General features: G+C 34.6%; 2 protein-coding genes and 1 pseudogene across 2 annotated transcripts; 1 reads left to right on the forward strand and 2 right to left on the reverse strand.

Annotated features, from left to right (window-relative positions):
• Window positions 1-1,033: 1,033 nt before the first annotated feature.
• LOC148173686 (uncharacterized) lies at window positions 1,034-1,750 on the forward strand. Its single transcript, XM_088035478.1, has one exon. It carries the CDS (start codon window positions 1,034-1,036, stop codon window positions 1,748-1,750), a length of 717 nt encoding a protein of 238 aa, XP_087891604.1.
• Window positions 1,751-13,575: 11,825 nt separating this feature from the next.
• On the reverse strand, window positions 13,576-14,539 carry LOC148173687 (brachyurin-like; annotated as a pseudogene).
• A 2,317-nt stretch (window positions 14,540-16,856) lies between these two features.
• On the reverse strand, window positions 16,857-18,250 carry LOC148173688 (brachyurin-like). Its single transcript, XM_088035479.1, has 7 exons — window positions 18,239-18,250; window positions 18,029-18,161; window positions 17,856-17,976; window positions 17,644-17,810; window positions 17,503-17,589; window positions 17,065-17,204; window positions 16,857-17,018 (listed from the first exon to the last, which is right to left on the reverse strand). Exons 1-7 carry the CDS (start codon window positions 18,248-18,250, stop codon window positions 16,857-16,859), a joined length of 822 nt encoding a protein of 273 aa, XP_087891605.1.
• Between the last annotated feature and the right edge of the window lie 3,101 nt (window positions 18,251-21,351).

Here is a 21,351-nt window from a genome sequence, read left to right on the forward strand (position 1 = left end):
AGCACTTCTACAAGTACTTGTATGGAAGGAGATTTCTGCTCAGAACAGACTATGCTGCATTAAAATGGCTTTTGCAATTTAAGAATCCTGATGGCCAGGTGGCCAGATGGATTGAGAAGCTCCAGGAATTTGATTACGACACCGAGCACCGAGCTGGAAAAATCCATCAAAATGCCGACGTCTTATCAAGAAGGCCTTGCGAAGAGGATTGTAAACATTGTCAGCGAGCGGAGGAGAAAGATGAATCTGCCCGCAGAATTAGAGTAGTGAACGACCGTTGGAAGAATGAGAAGCTTCAAAGGGATCAAGAAAATGATCCTGACCTGGGGCTGATGCTTCAATGGAAAAAAAACGGACCGCCGTCCGACATGGGAGGAGGTCGCGCGGTTTTCACCTGTTGTGAAATCCAACTGGGCTCAATGGAACTCCATTGTCGTCGACAATGGATTGTTGAACAGGGTATTGCGGACATCGGAGAGTCAGGAAGACAGAAAGCAGTTTATAGTTCCGAAGAATCGAATATCCGAAGTGCTAGGAGAGGTCCATAGTGGTACTACAGGGGGGCACTTGGGGGTAGCCAAGACGCTCGGTAAACTGCGAGAGCGATTTTATTGGGTAAACTGCAAGGCAGATGTGCAGGAATGGACAAAGAAATGTGTGACTTGTGCGGCAAGTAATGGGCCGCCTAGACGTCGAAAAGCACCCATGCGTCAATACAATGTTGGTAGTCCTTTTGAGCAAATGGCCGCGGACATTGCTGGTCCATTTCCAAAGACTGACGACGGAAACAAGTATATTGCCGTGGTTATGGATTATTTTAGCAAGTGGGTCGAAGCATACGCTTTGCCTAATCAGGAAGCTGTAACTGTGGCGGACGTTTTAGTAAGAGAGCTCGTTTGCCGATTTGGAGTGCCGCTTGAACTACACTCGGACCAAAAAAGAAATTTCGAGGTCCGCGTTATTCCAGGAGATGTGTCGCGTTCTAAAAATTCGCAAAACCAGAACAACTCCGTTACATCCGCAATCTGACGGGATGGTGGAGCGAATGAATAGGACAATGAATCGGTACCTGACAAAAGTTGTCTCTGACCATCAAAGAGACTGGGATCGTCATCTTCCATTCTTTTTGTTGGCATATCGTTCTTCGGTTCATGAGACCACCGGACAAACGCCTGCAAGTATTTTAATGGATCGTGAGTTACGTCTGCCTTGCGATTTAATGTTTGGATGTCCGCCTGGACAAGATATCGCAGGTGAAGATTACGTCAGTGGGCTACGCAGGAAAATGGACGATATTCACCACCGGGTGCGTCATAACATCCAGATAGCTAGCGATCGGATGAAGGAAGTTTACGACGTCAACGCAGACCGTGGCGGTTACCCGCCCGAGGATTTGGTCTGGTTTTACAACCCTCGTCGTCGTCGAGGGTTGTCTCCAAAGTTACAGACCTTGTGGGAAGGGCCATATCGGGTTGTCAACCGCATCAATGACGTCATCTATGCCATCAAGAAGCTTCCTAGTGGCAAAATGAAGGTGATCCATTTCAATCGGTTATCACCGTACTATGGTGAAAAAGAAGAAGGCGTGGTTAGAACTTTATCACCACCTGAAAAGACTGTCCCCTGCTACTTTTTCCAGACCTCTCGGTGCAAGAGAGGATCTAAGTGCAAGTTTGCTCACAGGCTGACCGGAAAAACACTTCGGGACGAAGAGTATTTAAGGAGGGGGCAATGTAACGGATCAGTATAGAGCGAAATCAAGTAGGTAGAGAAGAAACGGAGGCGGCGAGGGGCAGACTGACATTAGTAAAATGGAAGAGAATTGAATAGTGCAAAAAGTTGTTGTAAAGTTGTTTTGGTTGTAATAAATAATATATCGAACTCGAAAAACGCAACAGTACAGAAAACTGACATTGTGTTAAAAAATTAAAGAGATAGACATAGTGTGGAATACAATGATTAGAAAGAGATGCAAACTTCTAGGGAATTGTCATAAATTTTTTTTATTATTTTGTTTCTAATTAAAATTTCAGTTTGATCCACAAAACCATTCGAGAAAAGTCACCTTACCACCAATCGAAATAAGGGCCCAATTTATTTCAAACAAATTAATTCTTTGCGACAGACACTTTTGAAAATGTTATTTTTAGAACCAGTATTTAAGTGAAAGTTAAACAAGTATGGTAGGTAACAGCGAACTGTTTTTGCAGTCTTTGGGAAATAACGTTTAAATTAATTCCCATAAGCGTCGAATAACGGGTAATCCAGGGGGGTTTTGTCCTATTCGAATTTCGATTTTTTTGTCGTAAAAATCTTTGCACTTTTTTCGGGTTCACCCTGTAATTATTTTTGTACGCACGTTACGCAGTGAATTAAAAAGGAGAATTAATAAGGGGCGAGGTTCCAACCTTTTGACGGCTGGTGGGGCAAACTTAATATGGGAAATTTATCAAATTTTGATCTAGTGACCTAAAGATTTTTGTGCCGCCAATCGACAAATGTACACAACAAAACTTTTATTTATCAGAACTAAATTTTTAATTTTATCACAAAATACAATTAAGTATTTTATTACTTTCTATTTCTGTTATCAAAAATTGTCTTGTTTTTTTTTTAAATTGGAAGAGTAATATTTTGTGAAAAAAAAACATAATTGAAAAATATTTTATTTCTTTCATAATAATATTATACAGGGTGATTTTTTAAAAACGGCAGGCGTAGAATTTTTGTTTATGAACCGATTTCAAAAATTTAAAAAACAAATTAAATGGTTTTTAATTTCCTATAAACTGATGATTTTAAAATTTTTCTAAATGTCTTAGTAACTTTTGAGCAATACTCAACTTTCTTATTTTAAATTGAAACCACGGTATAAGAAGATAGGTAGACCGACAGCCGGCCTCGCATGTGTTATCGAATGGGCTCGTTCACAGTTCGCTATGAGCAGTGGCTGCTGAGAGAGAAAGCAACTACCTTTTTTGTTGCATCTTTTTCTTACTCATGGACATCCCTCGTTTTTACTCCCTCCAAATACTTTCTTAGGTTGTCTCTCTTGTTGTTCGGACCGGGACCGCATCTGATCGCTTTGTTGGTCTACCTATCTTCTTATACCGTGATTGGAACCCATATTTTTTTTTTTCATAATTTGAAAAATATTAATTTTCTTGATTCAGAAATGTGTATTATGTTCTACTTTTACAAAAAATATTTAAAAAAAAATTATCAAAATTGAAAAAAATAAGCAATAAAAGTTAATAAAATCTAGGTGCATGGTGTCAAATAAAAGAATGCCGTTATTGTAATGTTGTAGTGTCCCACTTCAAATTCAAATTTCAAACCTTTCGCGCCACAACGACCGCAGGGATTTTAAGAAGTTAAGAAGTTGGTGGACTTGGTAGTTCACCGTCGCCACAGCGGAGGAGGCGGGCGACGCCGGAGGCAAGGATTCTTGGTACGACTTCGGAACTACGAAGGTGCTGTGTTATCGAGTGCGTTTCGCCAAATTTTTCCAAGTGTTAATTTAATGCCTATTTTGTTTTAATTTTTCATTTTGTGTTTTGTTCATTTGTAGTTTGTCAAAATCTTGTAAATAATTTTCCTTTTTTTTTAAACCCATTGACTTTGACGGGAGTGTAGTGACCCTTGTAGGGCTTCTTGTAGAAGCACTTGTGTGTTGTCACCTTTTGGTATGTAATAATTTTTGTAATTTGTTGTCTTAAGAAGGAAGTCACTCCGGAATCATTAATGTAAAGTAGCTATTTTCTGTACAATTCTAAAGTAACGCGTTTTTCCGATGACGTAAGCGTCTGGGTTCAACCAGTGTTCGCCCGCCGTCCGATAAGGCACGTGCAGAAGCAGTTTAGATTCGTGGAAACCCGATAGTTTTGGGAACTGGAATTTTATTCGATTCAGTTCAAGGAATTTATACTGTTGAGTTCGAAGGATTAAAAATAGAATAGGATTTTAAAGAAATTGTGAAATACATCAAATTAACTGGAAATGTCTTTTTGAATCGCTCTGCGTCATTCGTGAGCAAAAACGAGTACATTTTTCCTAAAGTCCACGACTTTCTCTTCCATTGTATTTTATTGAAACTGAAACTGAAAATTTATATGTTTATGTATTTTATGTATGTCCCTTGTTTTCTTAGCTGCTCTGTACTTGTCCGAACCCAATTCTCCTTTCTAGATTTTCTTCGTCACAAAAGGCTCAACATAACAAACAGCCTCTCGCGTTAATATTAGTAGATTTTTCAGAGTGTGATCAATTCAAAATTAAACTTTGATTTTGACTTTCGAAAACCCTCCGGTGCTGGAAGCTTGTTACGTGGGACTCGCGGGGTAGTCAGGGTTCACCTAACTAGCGGGTCTTCCGCGGGTGAGATGTTGGTTACTCTTAATCTGGCCATAATTTGTTAGTACTGTGGTGAGCGCCCAAATAAATAAACGATTACAGGTACGACGTAGGAAAAAGAAGAAGTTACCGCGCTCGCGTTCAAATAAAAAATTGTACGAAACGAATTAAAATCTATGTACCCGGTATCGGAATGTAGGGTGAACACGGTTCCCACCGCCGACGCCACACGTGTTGGGGGAGGTGCGGGTCAAACACCATAAATTTGCCATCCACTTATTAACCGTGTTAAAGATTCCCGAGAACTGAGCCCTTGAAAGCGTTGCTACAGTGGCCCTTTTTAGTTGGGATAAATCGAGAAACAGCCCGCGTCTATTCAAACAAAGAAATTTAAATCGCTTTTGCCTGCTTCCCAGGAAATAAAGACAATCCAAGTAAAATTTGGTTACAGGAACGTTAGATGACGTAACCACAATTAGCTGACATCGAAATTAGGATCATTTAAAAGGGAAATTAAATTAATAAAACTAAATGTTTGAAACGTGTAGTACTGGCAGCGCCGGGGGCCGCACAATCAAAATTAACCCGTGAAAATTCGTCCGGTACCGTTGGAAAAGTAACGTGATCAAAGTGCACTAATTAATTGGCCAACTTTAAAGAAGAAAAAGTCACACGCTTTGGCAAGCATAATCTAGGGGATAATGAGATAACCAGATAAGTGGTTAAGAGACCGCGCGGACAGAGCGAAACCACATGTGTTCGGGAGGTATCTGATTTCGGGGGCTACGTGACCAAAACCGTAATTTGTAAAATTCGCGAATTAAGATCATAATCAACCATTCATCGGAACAACGCGATTCCAACAAATCTCTCGGAGAGTTTCTCTACATTTTGATACCACCCTCGATATAGTTACTAACCCTTTTAGCAGCGGAAGTCAACCATAATTCAGCATAAATTGATTTAATTAGGAGATTTTAATTTTGTGTTAATTCTTTACAAGGTTATTAGTTAGGGCCTTTGTTGCAAATGATTGTTTAGAATGATTAGTGACGTTTAGATTTAAATCAAACAGGTAATAACTGTTCTATTCAAAATCTGGTTAAGCCTTTAGAAACCATTGCCCGAACTACCTTAGTCGACACCGCTAAATTTTACTAACATAGAACTAGAGCATGCAAATTTCAGGAAGGTAGATCTGATAAGGGAAATTTAGAAAAAGGGATTTCCGATTTCACAAATCATCCCGAGAGTGCCATCTAGGTCGAAACGGCCGAAACACTTATCTCAATTTCTTAATCAGAGTTAAATTAGGTTTACGCATAATTGTAATAAACGAAACAGGGCCGAAGACCACGTTTGTTGTTGATTTGGTCAGGTATAAAATAATTTAAATAATTTTCAACAAATTAACAAAAACATTTAACAGCAAACGGGTCAACTTCATCGTAGAACTTTCATTCTTTTTTTATATCGGTGATGCCTAGTTGAATACAACATAAAGGTGCCTTGCGATGGCTTCAATTACCGATATGAACGTAATAATTAAATAATGGGTAATTAATTTGCATATGTGCTAAGAGAGTGGGGGATGAGCGCGAACCGAAACCACCCTCAAGCGTCCAATAGGGAAACACAAGTCAAAATTAAAATGCGCGAGCAAATCCGGCTGAGCCGTTTCTTAAAAACCGAAAATTAGGGAAGAAGAGTCAGTCATTAGACGATCTTTGATTGCTTCGGTCGTACTTTTCGGGTGACGCTCTGTTTTATCGAAGTAATTCCGTGCTAGTGAATTTTCCTGTGCCGTGCACTTAAATTTAAATTGTTTCATTTAGATTTCTGTGCGTTTGTGCTGTATTAATCGTTTTTCTAGTTTTTGTAATTTTTTCTTTGTGCATAACAAACGTTAAACGCGTTAATCTTACCGAGTGGTAAAGAGTGCAGTGGGTGTCCCCATCCCTTAGTCGGAGTTTCCGGGTGCCCCAGCGCCAAGGTAAGATTTTGATTACAAATTGCGCGGGCTTGAGGTGTGGGTTCGCGGTTAGGAAATAACGAAACTACTACATCGGTCGAGAGAAGTCGGGGAACCACGCTAAAATTCGAATATATACAGGATCGTGGATTTGACGAAATCCCCAACGTAATTAACGATTTAACGAATTTTACACTAAACAAAAAATATCGAAAAACCGAAAATTTGAAAAACCATAAAACCACCAGCAAAAGAATTTCGTTATCGTTCTTGAACGGGTTTAGCTAACGCAAACGTTGTTTGGAATAGGGGATACGGGGGGGACCTGAAAGTGCAGTTCTGAGATGAAAAAAACTTATTTATATGGGGGCTCGTGTCGTGAATCGTACGGGTCCTCGCTCTTACGAGAGCCACCTTTACTTTAACATCGTGGGAGGAAACAAGAACATTCAAGCAAAGAAACGGATCCCTCAGTTAACTGTAATCCACTGGTCATTTGTTCGCAAATTCAGTTTGCATATTCCGAGCTTCGTTTGTCGTACATTCGGTGTATTTTGCTACGAGTCGAATTCTGGACTTTGCTCGCGTGGGGCGTTCCTGCCAATCTTAGACCGGACTTGGATCGTCTAGCTAGAGCGTAATCTAAAAACCCGCGATGTAAACCAACCGTTAACTAAACACTTATTGCCTAAAATCCGCGGCGCCCATGTCTAAGTACGGTGTAAGTTCGAAGTGTCAAAATTTGTCTGGAAATCGAAGCGCATCAAGAGACCTGAAGTTAGGGGTAGTTGAAAAAGGTATTAATTTTGGGAAATCTCTTCAAGGTGACCAGAACTCTGTTTAGTTAGCGGAAATCTCTTCTAGACTTCCGAAGAGGAAGTCCGCCAACGAATTTACTTGCGCCACCCCGCGTCGTTCAGGAGTTAACTTTGAAGCGTTGCTTGAGTTAGGCGACATAACCCCCTCTGCTCTGGCCCATATTATTGTCATTTGTATTGTTATGTTGCATGTTATTGTCTTCCGGATCTAGAATTTCGGACTTAAGATTTGGCCCTGTAAATTTAATTGATGTGTGTCAATAAACGCTTTGATATGTATTGCTGCGTTTAAATGGGTGAACCCCCTCCTTTGGTGTGTGGTGCTACTTTGCGGGAACGCTGAGGATCCTGAATTTCGACCCCGAGCATCTTTCGGAGTCGGGAATAAAAAGAGAAGGGGTAATTAGCTACCCCTAATCAAAATACACAACGTAGGGTAAGTGAAGGTTTGATTTACCTTCGGTGACGATCACGCGAGCGCATCCGCCAACACGGCGGGGACTAAAACGTACCCCTTTAGGGAACAACAACGGGAGAAAGGGGTTGTCTACAAGTACTCTACAGTACTCTCGATACAGTACTCTCGATAAGACACCGCCTGTACTATGCTTGCGGAATAGGAAAGATTGTCTTCGGGTCTTCCGAAAACATAATCTCGTCCTGTTTCTGTGTGTCGCCTTTGAAAATAATTATCTTTTATTAATGTTTATTGATAAATTGTTTGTATATGTTTACTTGGTAAATTGTGTGTTGTTTTTCATTGTTATTTTGTTTAAATAATTTTTGTAGTTTGATCACACTCACAACAGAGCGAATGGGAGATTTTGTGGTTCTTTTGATGTAATTCACTTTCCGCTAATTTGTTTATTGCATTTTTGTACCGAAACGTTTCTTTGTAAAGTGACTTCTTTTGACATTAAAGATTATTAAGAATTTTGTAACATGATCAGTTCGTCTGTTCAAATGCTTGTAATTCTTGAACAATTAGCTGTAAAATTTAAATCAAAATCATTCAAGCTTCTAAAGTCTGAATAAAACAAGTTAAACCACATTTGGTCTGGTGTATTTTTATTTCTTTGTATTGGTACGCTCTTCCCAAAAGACGATGCCCTGCTTTGTATCTAACGAACATCCGCCTTCACAACACAACGTAGGTCCTAGCCGTTTCAGACGATCACGATTTTCGGCCATTTTATTTATTTTAAAGTTCGCGGTTCTCGAGTTTGGCGGTTCATTTGAATTTTGGCGGAATTGGGTTACAGATCATTACAATGTCAAAAAGCAGCAAATAACAGAAAGGATTGCCAATTTTTTTTTTTTGAATTATTAATAACAAAAGACAATAATAATTACAAATCAGAAAAAACAACTACCTAATTTAATTAAAATACTGTTGAAACGCCATCCCGTTTTTTTCATTGCACAATTGACACCTACGAGAAATGCATTGTGCATTGTAAGGTGTAGCCCCATCTTGTTGAAAGAAAACTTGTTCTTCCTGTTATTTGCTGCTATTTGACCTAAATTTTTTGATTTTAATTTTTTTTTTTATATTTTTTGTAAAAGTAGAACATTTCTGAATCAAGAAAATTAATATCTTCCAAATTATGAAAAAAAAATATGGGTGCCAATTTAAAATCAGAAAGTTGAGTATCGCCCAAAAGATACTAAGACATTTAGAAAAATTTTAAAATCATCAGTTTATTGGAAATTAAAAACCATTTAATGTGTTTTTTAAATTTTCGAAATCGGTTCATAAATAAAAATTCTACAACCCCCGCCGTTTTTAAAAAATCACTCTGTATTTTATAATTTTATTTTTATTTTATTTTATTACTTGTGTCCTAAATGGCGCCGCTAAAATGTAAATGTAAATTTATTTTTCTGTTTAAAAGCATTTTGTTATGTTTGAGCATTTTTTTGAAAAATAGAAGTTATTAAAATTTTACTTATTGAAAGGAAATAAGGTGTACTATAAATACTTCGAATGAAAATCATCGTAAATTGTAAATGAGCGACACTGAGGAATACACAGTTTGGCAAATCTAGAAAAGAAGCTCTAACAAATACTCGAAACTAACATATTTCTTTTCTTTCATTCCTAATCGATTGTTGACGGCAATCTTTTCAGTGAATCGAGCGTTTGTAGATTCAAGACTTCTGGTTAATATTAGCACCAAATAGCGCCGGTTTTTTGGGTTCCATTCATAAAAACTTCGCAAATATTCTTTCAAACTAAAATTAAGTTTTGTATTTATGACAATCTCTTCGTAATAAATACCTCATTTTCTAGAGACTGCCCGAACAAGATGATAGTGCCAAATAAAATCAGTAAGATAATTAGGTAAAAAGTGGCACGCCAAATTAGCATGGGGGAAGATTTTTCTGTAATCTGACCCAAAAAATCACATATTTGAATGAATACCACCAAAACTGTAAACAGCTATAATATTCGACATTAGCTCAAGTCCGTAATTCAAAATTCTAGAAATGAGAATGACGTTGAAGTAACTTCGTAAATTTGTTTACCTGGTAAGTTCTCCATGTCTTTTAATAAGAAACTTAAGTTTTAACTCAAGTGTTCGTTGATAGTTTTGATCGTTAATCAATTCATCGTTGTTTTCACACCTATTAGAAATCTTTTCCACCAAATTATTGAACATATAAATTTGAACTTTGAGTGTTTGTATCGGATATACAACAGCATGCCCAAGAGCCACCATTGGTAAAATTGATACAGCAATCGCAAATTTAAAAATTAATCTTAAATAAAAACCGTTTTTTGGAAACCATCGTTCAATCAAAAAAAGAGGTAAAATGTTTTCTGATTCCTCGTTTGTGGGACAAATGATTAAGATTCCCCATCCAACAGCAAACAATGTATATACTACGATCCAAATCTTCAAGTTTCTTGCTTCTTTCATAATTTTCCATTGTGTTCTTTTATCGGTAACATTTAATGTCCATATATCTGCAGCTTTTAGTACCTTATCTACTATAGTGTTTCTGTAAACAACTGCATAAATGCCGAGGGTATTCTAAAAATTGCTAGACAAAGTCAGACTAAATATAAATCTACCATACTACCCAGAACATCTGCAAGTAAAAACTGCCGTAATTCATAAATTTAACATTAAGTTCTTCTGACATAAAGCAACATAACTGCAACAGTAGAAGTGCGACGTTGAAATACAGCACGAACTTTAGTACAATTTTTATAAAAGGTATGCGAAACATTTTATGACCAATAATGTAAACAAAATGCAATGGGTCGTTTTCATATAATTCTGGAAATAAGTCTAATTTCAGCCAATATTTGTAACAGTGACTAATTAATCATATTTTTAAGTCGTTATCTATACCTTCTTAATCTCGTTCTTAAATTTTCAGAAATCTGTAACATTTTGCAAAATTTTGAATATAATAACAATAACACAACTGGCTACAAATCCATGAAAATATGAAAAAAATTGTATGAAAAAAGTTATGGCAACTGACATCTGATCGAAAATCGAACAGTTCAAATTATTGGAACCAGTTGTTGAAAGTTATGAAAGAGCAAATGACAAAATTGTGAGAAATTAAGTAATTCACATTGTAGACGAAACGTCAAAGATCATTTTGATAACTTAATAGATCATGATTGATTTAATTATTAAACAATTTTTGTAGTCCATTCATACCTAATGTAATAATAAAATATATATTTAGAGGATCAATGACGACTCAGCCCTGTGCTGCGCATTCACCAATTTTTATAAAAAAAACATTGTGATAAATAAATACAGCTCAATAAATCTTCAACAAAATTTAAAAATTTACGTTAAGAAAGCAAACGAGATATAAAAAAATAGATTTAACTATGTTTTTGAAAAAGAATAGATATAAAAAGTCCCAGAACCATAGTTAAAAACGAGCTACAAGAAATACAAAAAAAGCATTTTGAAACGGTTTCGATTTTTCCGTTGTGACCGTTTTCCGCTAATAACATATCAGCAATCATAAAAAAATTGTTAAAAAGCATAGAAAAGAAGTCGTTTTCCACGTTTATTTAAGATATTAATGTATTTATGCTTAAAAATACTCAAAATCTATCAGAAAAAACGAACATTTTCAACGAAAAATAAGTAATAGTAGATAATTTGTTTCGGCGACAACTTTTATGCGAATGTTTACACTCATAAAAGTAAAAGTTCGTACTTTTTACACTAATTTTAAATTAATTGCATTTGAACAGTACAACTACTTATATTTTTGATAAAACAAATATGTTTAATTCTTAGAAAATCATAAGCTAATTTATTTAAAAATTAATATAACTAGTATTAAATTAATTAATAACTTCTAAAAGCGACATGACAGACTTTATTCATATTAACTAGGTGGCCCTCGGAAATCGGTAAATCTCGCTTTTTTCGTGGACCTCGCTTTTTCGTGGCCTTTGACTTCTTATTTGTTATACTATGAAACAAAGATAGTCAATAACTAAAAGTACTTAAGGTAGGCATTTAAAAATTGTTAGAACAAGTGGAAAAATAAATTCGCAAAATATTCAGCACGTTACACAAAAGGATATGAAAATAACCATCCATCAATGGAACGTCTTGTTCAAATAAGAATACTCTTTCTTTAGTTAATAATTACTTTGATAATAATAATTGAATAGTTGCCTATAACCTAAAAGTAAGACGTCAATCAATTTTGATTGAATACCATAACTACACCAATTTACGTAAGCGTCTTGTAGTTTTTCTATCTTAGGCACTACGCTATGCAACGTTGCCAAATTAATTCTTTTATAAGTTCGATTTTCTCGAAATTTTTTTTTAACATTTTTTTAGATTTTATCAAGGTATTTCAACAATGTACTGTAGAGCATAACCGCCATTTTTGATACACTCTGTATATAGTAATGAGAACTAACTTAACTAACATATTGATGAGGACTAATTTAACTTTCTTCGTGATTTTAAATGTTTGCAAAAGAATGCGATTCTACATTAATTTGAACTAAATCGCAGCAATTTTATTCGATTGCATTATTAGCTTCGTTTCGTGACGTCACGATCTATAATTCCGTTTTTCGCCGCAAGAGTCGTATCGCTTAGCTTGAAAACTAAAGTTACTACATTTATAAAGTACCGCAATTGTCCGCCATATTTAGGCAAAAATAAACGCCAAATTTAAAATTTACAATCGAGGCTAAACAGGTTACTTTAAGCAAATGTAAATTTCTTAATCTGATTTCAATTAGAGTTACGCATAATTGTAAAAATTAAACAAGGCCGAAGACCACGTTTGTTGTTGAATTGATCAGAAGTAAAATGATTAATGAATTTAAACAAATTAGCAAAAACATTTAACAACAAATTGGTCAACTTCGTCGTAAAACTTTCACTCTTTTCGTATTTCGGTAATGCCTAGGTGAATACAACATAAATGTGTCTTGCGATGGCTTCAATTACCTATAAGAACTCTATAATTGAACGATTGTTATTTAATTTGCATATGGGTCTAATAGAAGGGGGATGAAAGCAAACTAAAACCACCCTCAAGCGTCCAGAAAGGCATTTCACGTGACGTGACTGTGAACAACGCGTATTACAGTTTCAAATGAAATTTCCTTCGAAATTAGATTTTTTGGCCTCAAAATCAGGTGGCTAGTTATTGATTAATAGGTACATTGATACATACAATTATTTTGTGTGACATTTGATTCAAATATTGACTTATTTGAATTATAGATGAAAGTTTCAGGAACAGAATAAATGTTTTTATGGTGTCAGAGACAGTTCATTGATAAAATTGATCGAACAAAAAACCTACTGACTGACTGGTGCAACATTCATTTGATTAAATAGAAATCACGCATACTTGTATCAAGTGCAGATTGGTCTCTTAAAAAATATGAATTTTTTTGTTAAAAAATAATTTATTTCGATTAGTAATTACTGGATTTAAAAAAGTGTCATAGTCGTAAATATACACCAAAAACTGATCTTAAGTGAGCTTCTTTCACCAATGTGCGCGTTGCTTGAACTAGGCGACTTAACCCACTCTGCTCTGGCCCATATTATTGTTTGAATTGTTGATGTTTTGCATACAATTTTATTCCGGATTTAGCATTTCGGACTTAAGATTTGGCCCTGTAAACTTGATAGGTGTGTGTAAATAACGTCTGATCAGTACTGCTGGCTTTAAATGGGTAAATGGAACATGTATTAATATTTGATTTGTGCCATATATCCTTATACCTATGAGGGCTAGTTGTCTTTTTGTCCCCAAAAATTTAAGTTTATTTATTTGTAGTTTTTGACAAAAATAAAAGTGGAATAAGCTCATCCACTACCCTGCAGATTTTGCGTTTTTTAATCCAATCTTGACCAAAAGCAATTCTTTATTCATTGAAACAGTATTTTAGAAACACTTCATTTATTTTCCATCCATAGTATCGGACACCCAAAGATAATAAGGAGCATATTTCGTGTAACCAGAAGGATCAGTATTTTCACATCCGTTTCCACTAATAAAACTGGCGATGCCTACAATCAAGAAAAGACTACCAGATCTTTGAAGAAGTGGACTACCATTATCACCCTAAAATGTTTGTTTTAGTAACAAAAATTAAACTCTGCTCATTTCTCACAGTGCAGGTTCCCTCGTTGTAATTTCCTTCGATACAAACCATGTTATCCACTATTTGATTCCCGTAATATAATTTACATTCTTCGTTGGCTAGTGCTATGGCCTCAAGATACTGGAGGTGTTCAGACAATTCAGCATCAACTGAAATATCAAATTGCGGAATGAAACAAATTCCAAAGTCTTACCATCGTTGATTTGACCCCACCCTAAAACTAAAACTTCTTGGCCTTCCTTTATCGGGTCTATAAGAAAATTGGCATTTTTAAGATAATCTGAAAGTTCGACACTGATTCTTAGTTTTATTAGTCCAATGTCAGCTTCCAGTGTCAATGGATCAAAGTCTGGATGAACAAAGTACTCAGAAGAAGAAACGGTAATTCTGTTAGAATCAGAAGTTGTTAAAGTTGACGATCCTAGTTGAATTGTGAAAAGCGTAGCACTGCGAGAAAATTTTTAAAAATGATGATAATTTTCTCTCATGTCTTACTTGTAGACACAAGTTGCTGCAGTTACTATCCATTGAGAACGCGCAAGAGCACCTCCACAGAAAAATCTACTGTCTTCTGTTTAGACAGTGATAGCGGCAGCAAATGGAAACTGCCCAGATATAGCATCTTGACCTCCAATAACTCTCGAGCCTTGAATAAATTATGAGTAATTAGCAATTTTCAAATATTTGAAACGTACCATGTTCAGCTGTTACTTCAAGCAAGAAAAATGCTAAGATTAGAATAGTTGCGTGTGTTCTCATTTCGAGGAGACGTAAATTGTAAGTACATTAACAATTTATTGCCTGATAAGTGTAATAATTTATGATTATTGATATCTAAAACAGGATTAAAAAGAGGATGCTTTATTTATTTTCTGTGAGAAGTTATGATAACTAATCGCTTGTTTACAAAAATGAACGATAAAGTTGATTAATTATTGCAATTTTTACTGTTTAAGACGAACATTAGCAAGCCACTCATAGTAAGGCCACGTCTTTGTATATCCTGAAGGATCAGTACTTTCACACCCATTTTCTCTCACAAAACTTGCAACAAGGATCTGAGGAATTTTCCACACACGAAAATACTTGTAGTTTCTCTATTTTTACCTTCATTATTTAACAATATGTTACATTAAGAATCAAGTTATAGTAAGACCACGTCCTTGTGTATCCTGAAGGATCAGTACTTTCACACCCATTTCCACTTACAAAACTGGCAACTCTAGCAATTCTTGCAACACGTCCTACGTACTCTACCAAGGCACCTCCAGTATCATCCTTAAAAATTTGACAAATTTAACATAAACCTTATATTTTTTATTACCGTGGAAAATCCCTCGTTAAAATCGCAAGAAAATAGAAATCTGCACGAAATCATCAATCAGCTGATTTTCGCCGTTTTCTGGTTTGGATTTGCAAAGAAGTAACGTTAGTATGATACCTGTTGTTACATCAGTCAGAACGAACGTAGTTAGATACACTAGTTAGAAGAAAGCTAATATTCATTTTTGACGAGATATTGACTCAGTATTCCAGAATATATTTCTTTATCTAATCTGACGTGGATATTTTATTCATCAATCTTAAGTTTAGTTGACTTATTATTGCTTATGAGATTAACAATGATTATGACAATTTAGTAGCAGCCTACTTATAGCAATAAAACAATAACAGTTTTGATTTCATAAATAAGCTTTTTTGAACAATTTTGGATTCAATTAATTAACAAGTCTTTTATGTACATAAAACTAATTTATGAACAGCCAATTCCTTGAATTTTCTAATCAAAATTTTGACTCATGAGATTTAGCAGCCAAACCCAATTACACCCTTACTTTACATGCTATAAAATGAATTAAATGATCAACTCTTTTTGCTTCTAGTTTGCCAGTAAACTATAAAGGTCATGCCTCAAAATAATGACTCATACATACAATCAAGTTAATAAGTTATACATTTTAATCTAATCAAGAAAATGAAAAATTAAATTTAGGGAAAAGTTCCACCTGACCTTGACGTCAACAGCTGAAATCTGCACGAAAATCATCAAAATTTTTAGAGAAATTCGCTTATTTTGATGCTAAACGACAATTTCTTGTTGATTCCTGCCGTTTTCTGGCTTAGATTTGCAAAGAAGAGCTCCAAATCTACAAAACCGCCAATTTCTATCAAGATTCAACGGCTGAATTGCAAGAAAATAGCAGAAATCTGCACGAAATCATCAAAATTTTTAGAGAAATTCGCTTATTTTGATGCTAAACGACGATTTCTCGCTGATTTTTGCCATTTTTTGGCTTGGATTTGCAAAGAAGAGCTCGAAATCTACAAAACCACCATTTTTATCAAGATTCAACGGCTGAATTGGAAGAAAACAGCAGAAATCTGCACGAAATCATCAAAATTTTTAGAGAAATTCGCTTATTTTGATGCTAAACGACGATTTCTCGCTGATTTTCGCCATTTTTTAACTTGGATTTGCAAAGAAGAGCTCGAAATCCACAAAACCACCAATTTTTATCAAGATTCAACGGGTGAATTGCAAGAAAACAGCAGAAGTCTGCACAAAATCATTAAATTTTTTAGAAAAATTCGCTTATTTTGATGCTAAACGACAATTTCTCGCTGATTCCTGCCGTTTTCTGGTTTGGATTTGCAAAGAAGAGCTCGAAATCCACAAAACCACCAATTTTTATCAAGATTCAACGGCTGAATTGCAAGAAAACAGCAGAAATCTGCAAGAAATTATTAAAATTTTTTGAGAAATCCGTATATTTTGATGCTAAACGACGATTTCTCGCTCATTTTCGCCGCTTTCTGGCTTAGATTTGCAAAGATGAGCTCGAAATCGACAAAACCACCAATTTTTATTAAGATTCAACGGCTGAATTGCTAGAAAACTGCAAAAATCTTTTTGACAATCTTGTTGCGGCAATTATAAATAATTTATGATTATTGATATCTAAAACGGGATTAAAAAGAGGATGCTTTATTCATTTTCAGTGAGAAGTTAAGATAACTAATCGCTTGTTTACAAAAATGAACGATAAAGATGATTAATTATTGCAATTTTTACTGTTTAAGAAGAAGTAACATTAGCAAGCCACTCATAGTAAGGCCGCGTCCTTGTATATCCTGAAGGATCGGTACTTTCACACCCATTTCCACTCACAAAACTTGCAACTCCGGAAACTCTGGGATATCGTCCGATGTACTCTACCAAAGGACCTCCATTGTCACCCTTAAACAAGATTTTTTTTATTCAGTCGATAAATATTTCTGTATACCGTGCAAGATCCTTGATTATAGTCTCCAGAAACACAAACCATGGTATCACTAAGTTGACTCCCATAAAACATTTTACACTCTGCATTAGACAAAACGGTGGTGTATACGTATTGCAAACTTTCTGACAACTCCGGATCATCTTAAATAGAATTAGCAAAGAGATACTTTAATGGTATGTTATTTACATTCAAGCAACTGTAAGTTGAATTTTACGGCTTTATGACAATGTTTTGCTTAGCGGCATTTGCTAAAGAGCCGTAAAACTCTTACCGTGCGAGATTTGTAAAACTTTTAAACGATTTAAGCCAACATAAACATTGTTAAGCTTGATTTATAGTAGCGGTTATCGCAGCAGCATCACTCCAAGATCTTTCTATGAACCTTCTAAGAACTTCTCACGTGACTTTGAGTTGCTACTGCTTGTTACTATTACTTGCAGTCATTTGTTTGTCCCCAACCTATCACAGTGACGCCGGTGTTATTATAAAGCTCAAAGCCAGGTAGATTGATGACATTTATGTAAGCTAAAAACAAATATCTAAGAAAAACCACAAATTTTACCCCGTTCTGGTACTGACTGTTTAAACTAATAGCCATTCTCAGTTTAATTAGACCAAGATCGTTTTCTATTCTACTGGAATCAAACTCTGGATGTAGAATATACTCAGAAGAAGCTACAGTAACACGGTTTGAATCATCTTCAGTTAACTTATTAGATCCCAGATGAATAGTAAAAAGAGTTGCACTACAAAGCACACGTCCAGGTGATATCAAGGATGGTTTTACTCACTTGTTGACACAATGTCCTGATGTTAAGATGTAAGTACTGGTTACCAAAGCCCCTCCATAGAAGAATCGGCTGCTTTGAGTTTGAACATTGATGGCTGCAGCCCACGGAAATTGACCAGCTGCTGCAGTTTGTAATTAGTAAGTAATTGAGACAATTAAAGTAAAGAAGAAAACCGGACCGTCCATTTTTAGAAGTGATTGAAAGGCTTCTCGCTTTTACACTACCTATGCTATAACGTCTATAATAATAAAGTATAAAACTTTTATTGGCTAAAGATAAAGTCACGATCTGCATCACTTTGAGTTTCTGAGGAATTTTTCACACACGAGAAAATACTTGTAGTTTTCCTATTTTTACCTTTATCATTTAAGAATATAACTGACCAACAAATTCATAGAGGGATCAAAACGAAAACAAATAAAGTAGGCAACACAGAAAACTAAATAGTGTGACAACAGTTACAGACAAACACCAAGAATGGAAAATAAAATCCAGAAAATATTAGAACGACTAATTGGCATAGAAGAAAAGCTTAACACAATTTATAACGAACAGCAAGAATTGAAGAAGGAGAATGAAAGCCGGAAATCAAATAATGAAAGACCAAATAATCAAACAAGAACGAAGGATCGAGGTAATCGAAAAGGAAATAAGAAGAAATAAAATAGTCATTCAAGGAATAGGAGAGAATACAAATAAAAACGAAGATCAACTGAAAAACAAAGTAAAGAAAGTCCTAAATAACATGGAAGTGGAAACGGATATGAAAAAAGACATTGAAGGAATTCAAAAAATAGGGGACTCAAATAAGAACAAAAACAGACCAATAATGATTGAACTCTCATCCTGGAACAAGAAGGAAAAAATTATGAAACAAAAGAACAAACTAAGGGGGTCAGAAATCTACATAAACAACGAATATACTGTAATAGATTTAGTTAACTTTGAAATTTTACCATAGTTACTTTCACTTTTGTCAATAGATTTTCCAAATAAAAGTTAACGTTTTGCGCCCTTTTAAATCATTGATTATTACATTATTGGTGACTCCGACATTAATCCAGAATAGTGAAAAACCACCGTGTTGAACCATTCCTTGATTTAAAGATCTGAGATCATCATATCTGCAAGTTACAACCCGGAAGTTTTCCAAAGTTTTCCTTTGATTTTATTTATTAATTTATATTTTTATAATGAAAAATCACTTTCCACCACATTATCCTTTTCCTACATTTACTTTATATTTTCATAATTTAGACAATTATTTTTCTTATTATAATATAATCAATCAAAACGATAAATATAATATTACATTAGCAAATTTACCTCTAGAGGTAAATAACAAAATTTCACTGTTTATTTTAAATCGCAATCAACGTAGGAATATTTTTGATTCATTAAAAACGCATTTATATTCTTTATATAATCAGGATAGTTTTAGCAGAATTGACGATTTAATGAATAAAGTTAAATTTAATGATAATTGTTACGATATGTTAAAAAATATTAGTTTATTAATCTTTGATATTAATATTCCGGATTCTATATTACAGGGTTTATTTTTTGCTAAATTACCTTCTTATTTAAAACCATATTATTTGACTATGACAAGTAACATCTGGTCAAATGACCTTAATGGATTTAGCTGTTCGTTTAGATAAAATTAAAAATTATACAACTACAAATTCGAACGATGGTATTTTTCAACCATCATTTTCTAATTATAATAATCAAAATAAAATTCCACAAAATTATAGGAGTAATTACCAAAAACCATTTAGAAATTACACACAAAGTTCTTACACTAACTCGTTTAATCATAACCAACATCAACTTCAACCATCATTTCCCCAATTGTGTTATTTTCATAACAGATATGGCAATTCTGCATGTCCAGTCAATCCAAAAAACTAGATTCGTGTTTGTTGCATTTACTATTAGTGAAACAAACAAAACATTATAAGGACAATTTAATCAATATTTATGATAAAATTAACGATATACGCTTTGTTGTTGATACTGGTTCTTCCTTCTCAGTTTTACCATCAAATTTTTTTCTTATTTCGAAAAAGAATCATTTTCCAGATGATAATTTAATAACGGCTAATAATACATCTATTGAAATTTTAGGTTCAATTCAATTAAAAATGAAATTTAATTTTTGTTCTTCAACTCTTTACTGGGATTTTAAAATAGCAAATATTCAAGTGCCAATTTTGAGATATGATTTTCTTTCCCATTTTAATATAACAATTAATTGTAAAACCAAAACTCTTAAATTTCCTAAAAATTTTACTAATAAAAATCCTACAACAATCCCACAAAATCAAATTTTCCACTTGAAAGAAATTGATGAACCATTTAAAAAATTATCATTTAAATTTCCTAATTTAATTAAAAACTTTGATATTAACAGACCCATAAAACATAAGAAGTTCTCCAGCAAAGAAGGGAACTACTGAAATTCGTAAGAGAAACAAAACAACAACAAACACAATTTAAAGCGAAGCTAGTTTACAACAAACTAAAAATAAACGAAAAAGTATTCAGCCTGGAACAAATAAAAGACCTCAAAGACAAGCAAAAAATAGAAAACAAAGTTCCAGAAAAAGGATACACCAAACCATAGTCAAGAAAATACAGTGAGAAACACCCGAACAAAATGAATCCCTTAAGAAAGCCAGGAAAACAACGGCGCCAACAGATTGGAACTCAAAAAACTATTAGAAATCATCAAAGAAAAGACTGAAAATAAAAACACAACAAATGCTATGAAAATTGACTTGAAAAAAAGATACAGGAAAAAAGACATAAAAAAAGAAAATACACTGAATCTGGGAACGTGGAACATCAGAACTCTGCTAAGAACAGGAAAGATGCAAGAAATAGCAAGAGAAATGAACGAATACCAGATAGACGTACTAGCGCTTCAAGAAATAAGATGGGAAAAAGAAGGTAAAATAGAAAAATAGAATTTCACATTATACTACTCAGGAGAGAAAAAACAAGGAAAAAATGGCACCGCATTCATGATCAGTGACAAGCTGAAAAGAAAAATAATCCAGTTTAAACCAATCAATGGGAGATTAGCCTACATCAGAATAGAAAACAAGCAAGCAAACCTCACAATAATTAATGCATATGCCCCAACAGAAGAAGCAAGCGAAGAAGACAAAACAGAATTTTATGACAAATTAGAAGAAATGTGCAATACAACGCCTGGCAACAACATACTAATGCTGCTTGGAGACTTCCACGCCAAGATTGGATAAGAGGAATATAATTAAAACGTAGCGGGAAAAGAAACTACTCACAGCACAACCAATGACAACGAAATACATTCATCGTGAGCACAAAATACAAACACAGGAAAAAACACAAGGTTACTACTTGGCTGATATCAGTGAGAACAGACGGCAATCAAATTGATCATATTCTTATCTCAAAGAAATGGACGAAGTTAGTACACGACGTAAGATCACTCAGAGAAGCAAAC

Source organism: Gnatocerus cornutus, chromosome 5 (assembly GCF_029298725.1).
Source record: "Gnatocerus cornutus isolate USDA-ARS CGAHR chromosome 5, icGnaCorn1.1, whole genome shotgun sequence".
In the NCBI taxonomy this organism is placed as follows: Eukaryota; Metazoa; Arthropoda; class Insecta; order Coleoptera; family Tenebrionidae; genus Gnatocerus; species Gnatocerus cornutus.

Excerpts from the sequence above, each read along its gene's own strand:
- LOC148173686 (XM_088035478.1), top strand. The coding sequence starts at position 1,034 with ATGGTGGAGCGAATGAATAGGACAATGAATCGGTACCTGACAAAAGTT.
- LOC148173688 (XM_088035479.1), bottom strand. Across the intron at positions 17,590-17,643 it reads AATGGCTATTAGTTTAAACA|CTTACATAAATGTCATCAAT; the intron begins GTCAGTACCAGA and ends ATTTGTTTTTAG. Across the intron at positions 17,205-17,502 it reads TTGGGGACAAACAAATGACT|ATGATCCGGAGTTGTCAGAA; the intron begins GCAAGTAATAGT and ends ATTCTATTTAAG.